This window comes from Carassius auratus, chromosome 10 (genome assembly GCF_003368295.1).
Source record: "Carassius auratus strain Wakin chromosome 10, ASM336829v1, whole genome shotgun sequence".
Taxonomy (NCBI): Eukaryota; Metazoa; Chordata; class Actinopteri; order Cypriniformes; family Cyprinidae; genus Carassius; species Carassius auratus.
In genome coordinates, this window is record NC_039252.1 from 2,140,339 (window position 1) to 2,158,030 (window position 17,692).

The following is a 17,692-nucleotide window of genomic DNA, read 5'->3' on the forward strand; positions in this document are numbered from 1 at the left end:
ATATATATATATATATATATATATATATATATATATATATATATATATTAGTGCTGTCAAAATTAGCGCGTTAACGCATTCGATTAATTTGAAATATTTAACGCGTAAAAAAAAAATAACGCAATTAATGCGGTTGCAGTTTTTTTTATTTCCAGTTGTGGCCTATGTGTGTTCAACGTGCAAAGAAATATGGATAAGACCAAGGAAGGACTTTTAGACGGAAAGTTTCAGTATAAAACTCTGCCTCTTCAGTCTGCCACAAGAAACATTACTCTTCATTTAGTCTGCCACAAGAAACAGCAACATTAAAATCATGAACTCAAATGTCATTGTTTAAAAAAAACAAAAAAACAATGACTGTAACAGTGCGTAAATCAGACCTTTCTGTAACGCTAACGTTAATAAGCTTAAACGAAAATAACGAAATAATTGTGTAGCGGAGTATTTTTTGTACACAGTGCCGCGAACTGTCAATCTCTCCTGTACGCGTGCATCACTGTCCTCCTCAGCTGCAGCAACTTGCGCTCTCTCTCTTCATCAAGCTTTAAAACTAAAAGGGGACAAAAAGATCATATTGTCTTTGTGCATAGGCTATAGATTAATTAGATAAATGAATATCTAAATGTGTGCCTAGCCGTCTACGGTATTTTTTTAGAACTTAGAAAAAAGATGCTGCAGCCAATGAACAGCCAGCGGGGGCTGCAGGACGACTCAACCTCCGCAGACAGTTTTTAATGTTTATCAGACAATAAATACTCAAGATTTTGCTTTAGTATAACTCACAATGAGTTTCACATACCTTCTCCGGCCACGTTGAGTTGTTGACACTTAACAGTGGGAAAAGCGACACATGCGCTATTCACTTGTATAACTTAAGGGTGAATGGGTAATGTAGTTTCTGCTCTGGGTGGGATGAATTAGGAAGCTTGCATTGTGAAGGGCGCTCTAAAAATCGGCAGTGCAGGTAATAGATTAAAACCTCTATTAAAACAGATGTCCAAATGAGCGTACCGGTACGCTACAAGCACGTTCTGGGCGCACGGAGAGGTGGCAGTACGCTCAAGAGCTATATTTGGAAGTGGCGGTACTGAGTACCTGTGCGTACTGGCCCACTTAAAGCACTGGCAATGACTATACTTTGGAATTTTTTTGCAGTCCACTTAGAATTCAACATGGAAATCATTTTTGTTTTTTATTGGCATTGATTGTTTTGAAATTCAAATGGTACTTACATGCCTGTGTTTTTATTTCTGTAATAAATATGGCTTTCAAGCCAACAGTTAATTTGTAGGATATTGATGGTTTATTGCAGGTATGTTGTTTACATGAGAAAATCTGTGTTACAAGTTAAACAAAAATTCCAATAAACAATCATATTTTGAATTTAAATAGTTTATTTGTCTTGAGTTTACATTAATTATTTACATTTTACATTTACATATCCAAAAAGTTTCAGTCTTTTAATTGCGATTAATCGCGATTAATCGCGATTAATTTTAAAAAATTGTGCGATTAATTAGTTAATTTTTTTTTATCGATTGACAGCACTAATATATATACATATATACATATATATATATATATATATATATATATATATATATATACATATATACATATATACATATATATACATATATATATATATATATATATATATATATATATACACATATATACATACATATATATATATATACATATTAAAATGTAGTGACTTTATGGCTAAAACAAGGGAAAATAGAAGTAAAATAAAAAAGGGGGTTATTTTTCTAACCATACTGGCAGACTTGTTTTTTTGTTTCTTGTTTTAGGCATAAAGTCACATCATTTTGTTACATCAATATAATTAGATGCATTAACACATAAGACAAAAATAAGGATGAAAATCATGAAGTGCACTTACTTTAGTTTGAGCAATAATACTAGTGAAGTTGATCTTAGTAAACACTACTAAAATCTATTAACTCAAGTCAAGCTCTCTAAATGCATTTTTCAGTGTGTAATACAAAGGTGAATTCAGACTTTCATTATTCATAACAAATGATACGGGTCAATGAAACATAAATGGGAGAGCAGGACAAGAACAGCCACATTAGGAAACGTCTGGAGCGAATTCGGTCAAAAGCATCTGGACTTGGTTTATCCGATCGAATAAACCATGTCCAGATGCTTTTCAATCAATTCACAAAGACTCCTACAATGACCTGGGTGAAGGAAAACCTGTGCACACATATATTAAAGAGAACAGAGATGCTTTTTCCTCTATGAAAGAATAACAGCAATGTTCTCACCCAGGACTGAAACTCTGTCTGTTATACTTTTATTTGGGCTTTTAATACAAAGCTATGAGCAGATAAGGCCAGAGTGTGAATGTGGAGATGTTGGATTGTATTCTAAACGTTATAATGAATAGCTGAAGATAATAATTGTTCTTCAGGGAGTTAAGGAGCTGTGGCCGAGAGGAAGATCTCAGTTGAGTCTAGACTTGGTCATTAGTTCTCAAATGTATAAGAATGTTTCTTCAACTATAAACCACTTTTAGCCCTGTGGACTTTTAGGAAATAAAGTGTCTTAATGCATAAAACATAATATCAGTCTTACTTTAGTTTATTTGTTCAGTAAAAAGTCTACATATGGGTCCATTACAACCGGAAAAGAAATTACGTTAAAAACATCTAGTTAAAAATATAGTAAAGACATGTACAACGTTTTTTTAGAAATAAACTCTTTATATTTGTTTGTAAAGACATTTATATTACAAAATATTTCTTTTTAAACAAAAGCTGTTTTACACTTCTATTTTCAACTAACAATAATAATCAGAAATGTTTCTTGAGCAGCGAATCAGCATATTAAAGGATCATGTGACACTGAAGACTGGAGTAATGATGCTGGAAATACAGCTTTATAACACAGGAATCAATTCAATCGTACAATATAGTACAATAGAAACAAGTTCTTTTAAATTGCAATAATATTTCACAAAATTACTATTTTTAATTTATTTTTGATCAGTTAAATGCAGCCTTGATGAGCAGAAGACATTTTCAAAAACATTAATACAATTTCACTGGCCCTAAAGTTTTAAACAGTAGTGTGCAGTATATGGTTTACATCATTAAACGATTCATAAAAATGTCTTTAAGTAAAAAGTTGCTTGCATATTTAATGCATGTATACACATCGGAATCACTATTTATGTAAATAACACCATAACTTAATGATGCAACACTCTACATTATTAATTGTTAATATTGGTTGCACTTTTTGTTTACATTATTACATGTTTTAATTTGTAGCACTTCATATTTTTGTGAGACATTTTTTTATTTTAAGACTGAAAGTGAGGGGTTGGGACAAACCTATACCAATACAATTATTTCAAAGAAGAATAGAATTCATACAGGTTTGAAACAACATAACGGTAAATAAATAAACAAATAAATAAAATGATAATTTTATTTTAAGTTGAACTGTCGCTTTAAAATGGAGCAAAAAAAAAAAAAAAAAGGGAGGAGAAAAAAAAAACATTGAGAAGCAGAAATAATATCTTTTGGTATGACTTTAAACATAAAAATGTAGGTCAGTACCAAGGTGTTAATCAGAACAATCTCAAGGTAGTCATTACCTGAGCTTTGCCATCTTACACTATTTTCCTGCTATTCCACAGAATGTTTTGGAGAAATATTTTAATTAAAATCCTAAATTCAAACTCTCTAACACTACTGTGCTTCATAACTCTAGCAGAGCAAAAAGGTTGTCAAACTGCACATTAAATGACAGGCCCTGTGTGTGAGCTCTCAGACCGTGTTAATAAAGTCCTGTTACATATTCAGTGATGGCAGAAGCATCTCATTATCTCTCTTCCCTCTTAAATTCGCATATCGCTAATTGTAACAGCGCGGTGGAAGCACACGGACGCTTGGCAAATGCGAGCCGAATGAATCATTTACATGATGGATGCTCTCGCTGCAGATGCACGCTGGGTAAAACAACAGCCGGGGACGTCAGTGATGTAATCAATCCAGCAGAGCGCCGGTGATTATATCATCATCAAATAATGAACATCACGGGCATTAAGTGTACGTTACATTCCATGGACGCGCAAGAGAAGACGGCAGTGAATCTGTTTCATTAAGTCGTTCCATGGAAGCCGACGATGGCTGAGTCAGTTCCAGGCAGAGCATGCTGGGAAAGGCTCGGTGCTATGCCATGCATGGCAGTGGGTCAGAGATTCGCAGGTTTACTGGCGACAGGTGTCAGATTTGTGGCCCGACACTAAAGCTGCCATTGACAGACGATGAGAATCATCTGAGTGTGCAGCGGTCGCTCGGCTGAGGAGGCCGTAACAAGATTGGAGATGAAATGGGGCTCTGCACCGCGTCCCGTGGCAGACCCAGGCGTCCAGGGTCTAGAGCACAGCATCAGGTGTCAATCACTCTCTGCTATCACTGCTTGTACCGGCGTGCAGCGACGCTTCACCACCAGTGGCTCTATGACAGTGAGTGTGTGTGGCACGATCAGAATATAGATGTAGTGTACTTATATTCAGACTCATGACTACATGTTCCAGTTTACACAATTTTCAGCTGTCCATCCATAATTAATATTTAGATATTCAGATTTCTAACAATATATGGATAGTTAACCCAGTGATTATTTATGTATTTGGATTTCATAAACAAAAGTTGAACTATCTATCTATCTATCTATCTATCTATCTATCTATCTATCTATCTATCTATCTATCTATCTATCTATCTATCTACCTATCTATCTATCTATCTAACTGACTATCTATCTATCTATCTATCTATCTATCTATCGGACTACTATCTATCTATCTATCTATCTGACTACTATCTATCTATCTATCTTTCTATCTACCTATCTATCTATCTGACTACTATCTATCTATCTATCTATCTATCTATCTATCTGACTACTATCTATCTATCTATCTATCTATCTATCTATCTATCTATCTATCTATCTGACTACTATCTATCTATCTATCTATCTATCTATCTATCTATCTGACTACTATCTATCTATCTATCTATCTATCTATCTGACTACTATCTATCTATCTATCTATCTATCTGACTACTATCTATCTATCTATCTATCTATCTATCTATCTATCTATCTGACTACTATCTATCTATCTATCTATCGATCTATCTATCTATCTATCTATCTATCTATCTATCTATCTATCTATCTATCTATCTATCTATCTATCTATCGATCGATCTATCTATCTATCTGACTACTATCTATCTATCTATCTATCTATCTATCTATCTATCTATCTATCTGACTACTATCTATCTATCTATCTATCTATCTATCTGACTACTATCTATCTATCTATCTGACTACTATCTATCTATCTATCTGACTACTATCTATCTATCTATCTGACTACTATCTATCTATCTATCTGACTACTATCTATCTATCTATCTGACTACTATCTATCTATCTATCTATCTAACTGACTATCTATCTATCTAACTGACTATCTATCTATCTATCTATCTATCTATCTATCTATCTATCTATCTAACCTGACCACTATCTATCTATCTATCTATCTATCTATCTATCTATCTATCTATCTATCTATCTATCTATCTATCTATCTATCTATCTATCTATCTATCTATCTATCTGACTACTATCTATCTATCTATCTAACTGACTACTATCTATCTATATATCTATCTATCTATCTATCTAACTGACTACTATCTATCTATCTATCTATCTATCTATCTAACCTGACTACTATCTATCTATCTATCTATCTATCTATCTATCTATCTATCTATCTATCTATCTATCTGACTACTATCTATCTATCTATCTATCTATCTATCTATCTATCTGACTACTATCTATATATCTAACTATCTAACTATCTATCTATCTATCTATCTATCTATCTGACTACTATCTATCTATCTATCTATCTATCTATCTGGCTACTATCTATCTATCTATCTATCTATCTATCTATCTATCTATCTATCTATCTAACCTGACTACTATCTATCTATCTATCTATCTATCTATCTATCTATCTATCTATCTATCTATCTATCTATCTATCTATCTATCTATCTGACTACTATCTATCTATCTATCTATCTGACTACTATCTATCTATCTATCTATCTATCTATCTGACTACTATCTACCTATCTATCTATCTAACTGACTACTATCTATCTATCTATCTATCTATCTATCTATCTATCTGACTACTATCTATCTATCTATCTATCTATCTGACTACTATCTATCTATCTATCTATCTATCTATCTGACTACTATCTATCTATCTATCTATCTAACCTGACTACTGTCTATCTATCTGACTACTATCTATCTATCTATCTATCTATCTATCTATCTATCTATCTATCTATCTAACCTGACTACTATCTATCTATCTATCTATCTATCTATCTATCTATCTATCTATCTATCTATCTATCTATCTATCTATCTAACTGACTACTATCTATCTATCTATCTAACTGACTACTATCTATCTATCTGACTACTATCTATCTATGTTTCTATCTATCTAACTGACTACTATCTATCTATCTATCTATCTAACTGACTACTATCTATCTATCTATCTATCTAACTGACTACTATCTATCTATCTATCTATCTGACTACTATCTATCTATCTATCTAACTGACTACTATCTATCTATCTATCTATCTGACTACTATCTATCTATCTATCTGACTACTATCTATCTATCTATCTATCTCTATCTATCTAACCTGACTACTGTCTATCTATCTATCTATCTATCTATCTATCTATCTATCTATCTATCTATCTATCTATCTATCTATCTATCTATCTATCTAACCTGACTACTATCTATCTATCTATCTATCTATCTATCTATCTAACTGACTACTATCTATCTATCTATCTGACTACTATCTATCTATCTATCTATCTGACTACTATCTATCTATCTATCTATCTATCTATCTAACTGACTACTATCTATCTATCTATCTATCTATCTAACTGACTACTATCTATCTATCTATCTATCTGACTACTATCTATCTATCTATCTATCTGACTACTATCTATCTATCTATCTATCTATCTGACTACTATCTATCTATCTATCTATCTATCTATCTATCTATCTATCTATCTGACTACTATCTATCTATCTATCTATCTATCTATCTAACTGACTACTATCTATCTATCTATCTATCTATATCTATCTATCTATCTATATCTATCTATTAGGGGTGTAACGATACGCGTATTCGTATTGAACCGTTCAGTACGAGGCTTTCAGTTCGGTACGCGGTACGCACTATGTACCGAACGGTTCGTTGGACTAATTCATTATATTTGAAAAAAAAAAAAGTGAAATATAATGATGCGCGTTCAACAAGGTAGCCCAATAACCCAAACGACGTAACAGGCAACGCCCCTGACACCCCCGAAGAAGAAAAAAACACCAACTTATATGTTTATGTTAGGCTACTCAGTCAGGCGCTCGCTCACTCAGTACGCGCTGAAGGCTCGTTTCAAAAATGGCCAATGCGTTTAACAGACCAGAAATAGAAGATCCTCCGATAACCAACAGGTCTGGTGTTTGGGTGCACTTTACCAATCGATCAGGGCATCCAAACAAACACGGAAATCAAAATGGACTAGTACTGTACTGTGTCGGAATTTCCTGAGCAGTACGATACAATTAACAGGCCTGCACGTTACTAGATAGAAGAACTGTTATAAATTTAACGTATGCACGGGCAGTTTTGAAAACTCCACCTACTTTGCTCTTGGCATGGTGCAGCGCAAATCGCGTTGTATCTGAAGGGCAATGCTGAGCCCAGGGTCCAGCGCAGCGCATACTGCGTCCTGTGTGAAAGACCCTTTGGCCATTTTCCAACGAGCCTTCAGCGTGTACTAAGTGAGCGAGCGCGCTCTGTAGTGGAAAACGCAGGTTTTAAGAACATGCTTAATGTAATTGAGCCCCGTTACAATATTCCTTCACGAGCCCATTTCAGCCAGACCGTAATTCCTGCTTTGTTCCAAAAAACATAAGCCCTATAGAGAACCAATTGAGTAAAAACACACTCAATATAAAGAGTTATAGAGTTCCATATAAAGAGTTACATCTTTGTATTTGTTCATAACTACTACAACAATATAACATTTTCATTTTTTTTATAAGGAGCTGTTTTTGTTTATACAATATGCTGCTAAGAAAACATCATAGAATATGAGTAAAGAATAGCTCCATCATTGTTCAATCTAAAAAATAAAAAAAACATACTTTGTTAGTTTTAATAAATAAAACATTTTTTAAAAATCAAGGAAATTTATCTGCCAATTTTTTTTCTTTTTGCTGTATCTAAAACGTACCGAACCGTACCGAACCGAACCGTGACACCAGTGAATCGTATCGAACCGAACCGTGAATTTTGTGAACCGTTACACCCCTACTATCTATCTATCTATCTATCTATCTATCTATCTATCTATCTATCTATCTATCTATCTATCTATCTATCTATCTAACCTGACTACTATCTATCTATCTATCTAACCTGACTACTATCTATCTATCTATCTATCTATCTATCTATCTATCTATCTATCTATCTATCTATCTATCTATCTATCTATCTATCCTGACTACTATCTATCTATCTATCTATCTATCTATCTATCTATCTATCTATCTATCTATCTGACTACTATCTATCCATCTATCTATCTATCTATCTATCTATCGATCTATCTATCTGACTACTATCTATCTATCTATCTATCTATCTATCTATCTATCTATCTATCTATCTATCTATCTATCTATCTATCTATCTATCTAACCTGACTACTATCTATCTAACTGACTACTATCTATCTATCTAACTGACTGCTATCTATCTATCTTTCTATCTATCTATCTATCTATCTGACTACTATCTATCTATCTATCTATCTGACTACTATCTATCTATCTATCTATCCAGTATGTATAGTTAAGCCACACCCCTGAGTTTACATTCACTGCAGCATTTTAAGAGGAGTACACAACAGTAATCACCCAGAGAGTAATACTACTCATGAATAATTCATCAACCTGATGAGTTATGCCGGCATTTCCCATTATCAAGGAAAAAATATTTAAAGCATTTTTGCAGCATTGAGTAAAGAGCCATCAGAGCGTTTAATCCACAAGCAATTTGCCTAAAACACCTCGACGGTTTTACTTGAGGCCACGAGTCATTTTAACATCCATTCTCGAACCACATTGCACAATGCACATGCAACGCTGAACCAAAGACAATGCCACAAGTTACTGAGCAGAGGGCAGTAACAAAGGAAGGGAGCATCTTTCCCTGCCTTCTTTTTATTTTTCTCCATGGAAACAAGACAAGTGGCAACACCTCCCATATGTGAGGAAAAGGGCTCATTGCTGATTTGCCCCCACTTCTCCTCTATGATTGCAATATCAGATGCATTCTCTTACCGTGCCATCCCATTGAATAGGGGAAGGAGACCTCAAAGAGGTTGTCATATTTCGTCAGAAGTCTTTTCATTATGGATGCCAGACCTGCAGGAAAGGAAAGAGAGTGAACAATAAAAAAAGGTTCAACTGGGAAGAACTGACTTCAATTTTCCACCAATATTGCTTGGGTTTTATCCAGCCTGGTTTCATTACAGACGCCATGCACTTCACCCGAGCGCCTTTCATGGCCAGGAGGTGCATTCATTTTGTTTTTCAGCCAAACAAAACTAGACTCACACACAGAGCCACCAAAACTAAGATGGATGGTTTGCGTCTCCCTTGCTAAATGAAATGACAACATGTATCGTTTCAGAAAGAAGAGACCTTTTGACCACTCCAGTCAGTAAATTGCATTTGTCCTTCAAGAGTGATTCATGATTTCAAGACATGCTGGTGAATGCAAGATTGTTTTTCCCAGGAAAACAGCAGCTGCCTTGGTAATTTAAAAAATAATGACAGTAAAATCAGGGCTCAGATTTAATAAACTTTGATAGTGGAACAGCTGAGCCAAAAACAGCATCACGCTTCTTGATCCAACAAGTTAAAAGAAAGTTATTTATTACAAGATGTTGCTTTTGGGTAGTTGCACCTTTATGGCATGATATGGCTAAGTAGATACAGATCTCTGCTTACAACCCAGAGGATACAGGTTAAACCCTTCAAAAACCTTAGATCATTTTGGTTCTTCTCGGTTGTGAAAAGAAATGTGCAGAATCCAGATGGAAAATAGAATAAAAATGATAGTATATAAACTATAGAATTTATAGTATAACTCGTAATGTCACCGAATTTGGCACATTTTGGATAAAAAATATAAATACTGTGCTGTACGCTTAATCAAATGGCAATATGCTGATTTTGTCAAGCTAGTGTCTGTGAATATAAAAGCACAAAAAGAACAATTTAATTGTTAATAAAAAAAAATTGTTATTATTATTATTATTATTATTATTATTGTTGTATTAAATATATTACTATTTCAAAGTAGAAAGTAGTGTTGTCAAAAGACCCGGTACTTCGGTACCAACTCTGTACTAATAAAATTAAAATGTGACGGTAGCATTTTTTCTTTAGGTACCGGTGATACCGAGGACCCGGTCAACATGGTTCTTGACGCATACAGCGCTATGATTTCCGCAAAGCAGAAAACGCGGGCAGAGTCTCAAAATCCAGTCATGAAAATGAAAACTTACATTTTAATATGGACAGTCACAGAATTTGTCAAAGTTAGCATAGATTAATCAAATCAAATCTCCATATGGACCAGTATCTGTAAATGTTAAGCCGCTAAAGTTGGTTGAAATTTGAATCCTGCATGTTCTGTGTGAATGAATGAATGGCAGAGACATGCGGGTTTGTTTACTACATAGACTGAAGTGTGTGACGATTGTAGTAATTTCAGCATCTGCCGTCTCATTGAGGACATAAATTAATCAACAACATCACCAGAACTGTTCTGAGTCGCTTCACAAAAATTTTAACATTTTATTTGAGTAAAACCAGTGTCAAAATAAAAGTAGTCCGTCAAAATAAAAGTTCATTTTTACATGAAGGCATTGTGCTAGAAACGTTACTATTATTTTGTAGAATTTATGTGATACTACTACTAATGTAAAAAAAAAAAAAAAAAAAAAAAAAAACTTTTTAAAAAGAAATAAATCACACAATATTTCTTCCATGTTTTAATTTTAATAGCAAATCCCCTTTATTTACCAAAAAAATTAAATGTGTTTAAATTTCATTAATTAAAAGACAAATTAAATTTGGGTGAAACTTGTTTACCATAATTATATTACTAGTAGAAAAACTTTAAACACAATTGTAAATTACTATAAAGAATGGCATTGGTTTTATTTTTAGTGATAAAAAGTTTTTTGTTTTTTTTAATTAGCATATTTTTGTGTTTTGCTTTGGTACAGAAATTGGTACCGAGAACCATGGATTTTCACTGGTATCGGTACAGAATACTGAAATTTTGGTACCGTGACAACACTAGTAGAAAGTACTTATCAAAGTAATAGAAATAATACAATTTTATTTAAGGAATATCACATAATTGTTCTTCCATTCATTTTAACAGTAAACATCTGTTGTTCAGCATTTTTTGCCATAAAAAAAAAGAAATTTAAATTAAATAATAAAAAAAATGAAATAAAATTTAAATTTTAAAAGGTTAAATTCAATTATTTTATACTTTCATTTAATGGGCACTGTTTTGGTAATAGGTAGATAGATAACTGCATCTTGTTCGCAAACCACCTGCAATTCCTAGCAACTGTGGTAGCAGTTATTTAGTTTTACAACCAAGCATATCGAAAGATGCAATGTAATCAAGTGCACATTGAACATTTTTAAGAGCCAGTCCATGTCAGAGTGGATAAGTGATGCTGTACAGTCCTAGTAAAGTAAAGAGTTCTTGTTCCTAGTAAAGTGTTCCTGTAGCTCAACTGGTAGAGCATTGCGCTATCAAGTGCAAGGTTGTGGGTTCGATTCCCCAGGAACACATCATAGGTGAAAAATTGATAGCCTGAATGCACTGTAAGTCGCTTTGGATAAAAGCGTCTGCTAAATGCATAAAATTGAAATTGAAAATAGTAAAGTATGGCAGATTGCAATTATCTGCTGCATCACTGCATGTAATGCCCAAAATTGTTGCAAGCACAAAGCCAAATGTATTCAGACCACCTCCCAAATTCATTTGCAGAGTGAACAACTTTCCAGAAACAAATCAAGTGTAAAAACACCCTCTGTAAGTTTGGATAAGAAAGTGTGCTAACGGAGCAATAATGAGTTACATGCATATATATGCAATATAGCCTGAAAAGAGTTGGCCTAAAAACTGCTGAGAGCTCCGGCACTAACTCCGGAAATGTTTGGTTTGTCAGCCGATAAAAAAGATTACATGCTAGGCTGGAAGTCTGTGATCCTCAGGCAGTCTCCTCGACTGGAACAATGGGAGAGCGTCACAGCTCACAGACAATTCGAAACAATTTCCCAATCTCCATGTTAAACAAGAGCTGATGAGCTATTTTCATCTACATTATACATTAGACTGTTCATCTGCATGATTGATGCATTTTTATGTGCATATATCAGAAAGAGTGAGCACATGGTCTCAGTGCAAATGATTAAATACATTAGAGGATTTGAAATGAAGGGTTTTCAGCAGGGATTGGCTGAGTTATCAAATGTAGGTCTACTGACATTATGGAAAGTCTGTTGAACACAATAGTTGGTATAGTTTGAACCCCACAAAGGGAATTATCACTACTGTGGGCACTGATGAAGACACATACTGTATCTCCATTGTGAAAAAGTAGTTAACTTTAGCATACAATTATAAAGAGCACTTACTAATAAAACAATACACTTTAAAATAATAGACTTCTGAGAACATGCAAATTGAAGTTATACATTTGTGAGAGAAAAAATGCATAAAAAACTAAATCAGTGGAGTTTAAAGTATCATTCGGTGGCTATTTTTGGAATAAAATCTATACAAATTCTCAATTTATGTGATATCAACTTTAAGTTTGGAACATAAAATAACTTGGAATGACTTCTGAGAACATGTGAGATTAATGTAATTTTTTGGACACGTTAAGTGCAATTAAATGAAAACGTGTGTGGTTTAAATGTATACAAATAGTTAAACATCAGAGTGCTTTTCTGACCCACTTCAGTAGGAATTAATACATATTCTTATGTAATTTTATAACTATATTGTCTTTGAAAAATGTTTACATTTTTAGACTACTGTTGGTAAATTAAAATATATTAATGTCATGTATATAAATGTATTTTTTTTATTCCATGTAATGTTGAAGTTGCAATTTACTACATTCAAAAATAAAATATTAACATCCTAAAGGTAAGATTACAATCAAGTATATAACGTGCTTTAGTATGCTAGTCAACACATCAAAATGAGTCTACTTTAAAACATGTCAAAGGTTTATTAAAACAAGGATTTAAGATGTACTTTAACATCAAACATTTAATTTTACATTTCTTACAAAGTGCCGTGGACTTGCTTAGAGTACACTAAAGTGGTCTTTTATTTCTTTAACATTTTATTATTAGCAAGTTCAGTTATTAAACTATTTCAGCACTCAGTTTCAGTATTAAACTATACTTTAACCTGTTAGCTGTCACACTTCATTTATTGCCATTTTTCCCGTCACATATTTTAGTAATCATCCTAAATTATATATCACTTGAAAGCTTAAACACTCAAAATCCATCTAATGAAAACTACTTTGAAATCAAACATTGCAAACCATGGAAACAGTACCTTAAATAATTTCTGCAGGTTCCTCTCCCTAGTGGGTGCTGTCAAGTGTCATATTACATTTTTTTTTTATTAAACTTTTTCTAATTCTAATACTTATTGTTGAAAAGGTTTGAGTCTCAATTTTCCATATTCTGTAACTATTTTGTGAGGGAAGTAATATTGTGACAAATGATTATACATTTTTGACAGGAAAATGCGATTTAAAAAAATAAGTAAATCAATGGTGTTTGGGTGTCATCCGGTGGCTATTTTTGGAATAATGCCAAAACAAAATCTAACCGTAATCTGTTTTTTTTATATATAAATAAACATATAAACTTTAAATTTGGAACATAATTTAGACATATGGCATTGATTTTATAACAAATTTAGATTCCAAAATATTTAGTAAAACATATACTTTTTTTTTTAATTACATATTTTAGTACAGTACATTTTCTGTACAGTAAACTTGAACTTGTAGAATTGAACACTGTTTTTTTTTATGATTTCACTTCAACAATAATCTGCTGGTCTTCAAAAGAGACTAACATTAGGTTCAAAGCATTCATGAATCACCAAGTGCATTTTCACATGAATGTTCACATTCAATATTATTAAGCACACTTCTTTTATTTGAGAGATTAATGTGGTGTCAATAATTGCAGAAAAAAAAGAAAGAAACAACTGTTGATGGTTTTTTATGTCACTTACGTTGACGAGAATGCGCTTTAAAGTGAATCAGGTTTTTACTAATCCGGTTAGCGTATTTGACGTCACTTCATGTTTCCTTCAAACGCTGAAACCAAACACAGAGTGTGAAAGTTTCTATAAAACTCATTAACATTTAAAAAGACAAGCCTTCTTTAGATCATAATTGGTCTGTTGCAAGCATTCCAGCACACTATACGTTTGGCTCTGCGATTTGAAGTGGTATATGCATGAAATTGGATTAGCACTCGGTTAATTATCCTCACAAACATAAAAGGCAATAGATTCCCAAAAGAAAGAAGATTCCACAAAAGCATCAAGATGTGTCATCAAGCCTTCAAACTACAATTCAAAACAGCGCTTTATCAGAAAAACAAACAACGTCCCTCAAGTCTGGAAATGTCAGAATGTCGACTGGGTGACGGCCTCTGTAATTGGCAGGCTCAAAGCGGGGTTGTGATCTAGTGCACTTCCCCACCGCTCTTTCTGGCAATGGCTGACCTGCTTGGTAATTTCACTGACGTTTATTTACATACTGGATTAAGTCTGTCAGAACTAAGCCTGTGAGCGTGAGAGACATGTATCCAGGAGGTGAATGTTTATCTGGTGTCACAGCTTCGAAAGCCTCTCCTTTACTTTCACTGGCACTGACAGGGCAACTTTAATAACAACTGAGAAGAGCATAGGTGTGTATGAGTGTGTGTCTACGGATGTCTCAAGTCCAATGGGGAAAAAGGGCACTGGGCGATGTGACAAGGAGACGTGAGGTTTTAAGAAGATATTTTGTCAAAGCAGACATGAGGTAGAGATACAGCAAGGTGTCTAAGGTTCAAACAGAAATGTTAAGCACAGACGTGAACCAAAGGGAGTTTCTAAATGTGAGCTCTCTCCCGCGGCTCTCTTCGTGACTGACAGAATTTAGAGCGTAAAAATACATTTGACTGTGAGGGGAAAAACTTCCTCATAATTCAGTCTTGGAATGGCTATAAAGTCACTTCCAAAAGTAAAAGTAACACAATAAATTTAGCTGAACTGTGATATATTTAACTATGTTTGTGCTATTGAGATTTATGCACAAGTGTACTGCAGAACAAAATGACCAATGATTGCCTAAATGTGTGTACAGATGTATTTATAATAAATATAATATTAATTCATAAAATCCTCTCTATCTCTAAAAATATAAAAATACAAGAATGTGTGTGTGCATATATATGTGTGTGTGTGTGTGTGTGTGTGTGTGTGCAGAAATAATTAATAGAGGTCGACCGATGTATTGGTTTTGCCGATTAATCGGCACCGATAGTTGATTGCTGGAACAATCGGTTATCGGCAAAAATCCATGCCGATAGTTTTCCGGGTGGCGTTCATTGCTGGAGCGGCTGAGAAGGGTCTATTTTCATTATACAGTGTGAGAGCTGCCTCTAGTGGCTGAAATCACTGACAGCATGTGCTGTTTGTTTAGAAATGTGATGCTGCATGCTGAACAGAGCAAGAAACTTCAGACCCTGATTTAAATACAGCTGACAGAAACTCCTGTCACGCTACAGAGCGCCATTCACATAGTTTTCAGTTAAATTACATTATATTCCCCCCAAATTGTTATTAATGGACATAATGAATTGTATATAGAGCATTTTCATTGAAACGTTTGTCTTTCTGTGGCTCTAATAAAGTCTGTATGCTTCATTTATAGAGCTATATTATAGATCGCTCTTTCCGTTTGCTCAACACTGAATTTCAAACTTATCCATGCCTCATTGTTGATTCTTGAAGTAAACTTGTGTGCGTTTGGTGAATAAATATACTGTTTTAAACTACTGCTGGAGTCGAACGTTCTCCTAGAGTTCTCCTAGACTCAGCGCTGCTCTTTTATTTTGATTAGATAATCATTAAGTGTTCAAGAATAGAAGCAGTTAAAGTGTGAGAGTACATTGTAATGGTATAATTGTAGGGCCCTGTGATTTCCGTGACGTGGAAAATGTGGACGGAATCCAGTCATAAAAACAGATTCACAGTTTAACATGGAATTGGTCAAATTTTGAATCAATCAATCAAAAGTGGTCATTGCACCTAAATCAGATCGCGATAGGGACTAGTATCTGTAACTATTAAGCCACAAAAATCGATTTAAATATGAATCCTAGCTGTTTTGCATGACTCTAATGAATAGCGCAGAAGCGAGGTTTCATTTATACTGAAGCGCGTGTGACGCTCGCAGTGATTTCAGCTTCTGTCGTCTCTCTAAATGAGGTAGTGAACACATGAGGAACATCTCCAGAACTGCTCTGAGAGAGCTTTCATGAGCATCTGACCATTTGATTTGAGTAAAATTAACGTCATATCACATACACTTAACTGTAAAGGTATTCACGGCAACCCGTCAAAATAAAAGTCCAGTCTATTTTTCAGCAGAATGTGCGTACATAGCCTATTACTTCTTCTACTACTAAAATGAAACAAACATATTTTTTAAGGAATAATCACAAAAAACATTTCTTCCATGTTTTCATTTTAATAGTAAATCGCATTTGTTTGCCAAAAAATTTTTGCTTAATTTTCAGTAATTAAAAGATAAATTAAATTAATGTTTCATGCCCGGATTTGATAACAAGAAAACAACACTGAATTTTTGAGGGGGAAAAAAAATCATAAGGCTTCTTCAGGAACATAATGAATAAATAAGGTTTTTTTTTTTTTTTTGGATTCAAATAATTAGACATGCTAAAACACAAAATTTGGTAACAATAAAAAAAAATATGGTGAGAAAAAATAAAACATTTCATAGGGCCTTAAACATGTAATTTTTGTTAAACTTTTATTATCAAATCAAATATCTGTTAAAATGCATAATGCAATTTGCCTATACATAATATGAACATACCCAACTTAAGTACAAGTACATGTACATGTATTAAAACAAATATATGCAGAGGGCACAAACAGCCTGGTGACGTTTCACTTTACAGCATGATTAAACATTGTTTAAATCCATTACATTTTAATATTTGGCCACTTGCAGAAAGGTTTATTTTGAAATCCCAATGTACAATGTGTTCCTGTAGCTCAAGTGATAGAACATTGCGTTAGCAAGCAAACAAGCGCAAGGTTGGGG

The 17,692-nt window shown here is 33.7% G+C and overlaps 1 protein-coding gene across 1 annotated transcript in view; it reads right to left on the reverse strand.

Moving 5' to 3' along the window:
* galt (galactose-1-phosphate uridylyltransferase) overlaps positions 1-17,692 on the reverse strand; it is a 116,066-nt gene that overhangs the window by 35,059 nt on the left and 63,315 nt on the right. Inside the window, exon 9 of the mRNA XM_026273102.1 lies at positions 9,555-9,638. Coding sequence (XP_026128887.1) covers positions 9,555-9,638 — 84 coding nt within the window. The remainder of the gene's footprint in view (positions 1-9,554; positions 9,639-17,692) is intronic.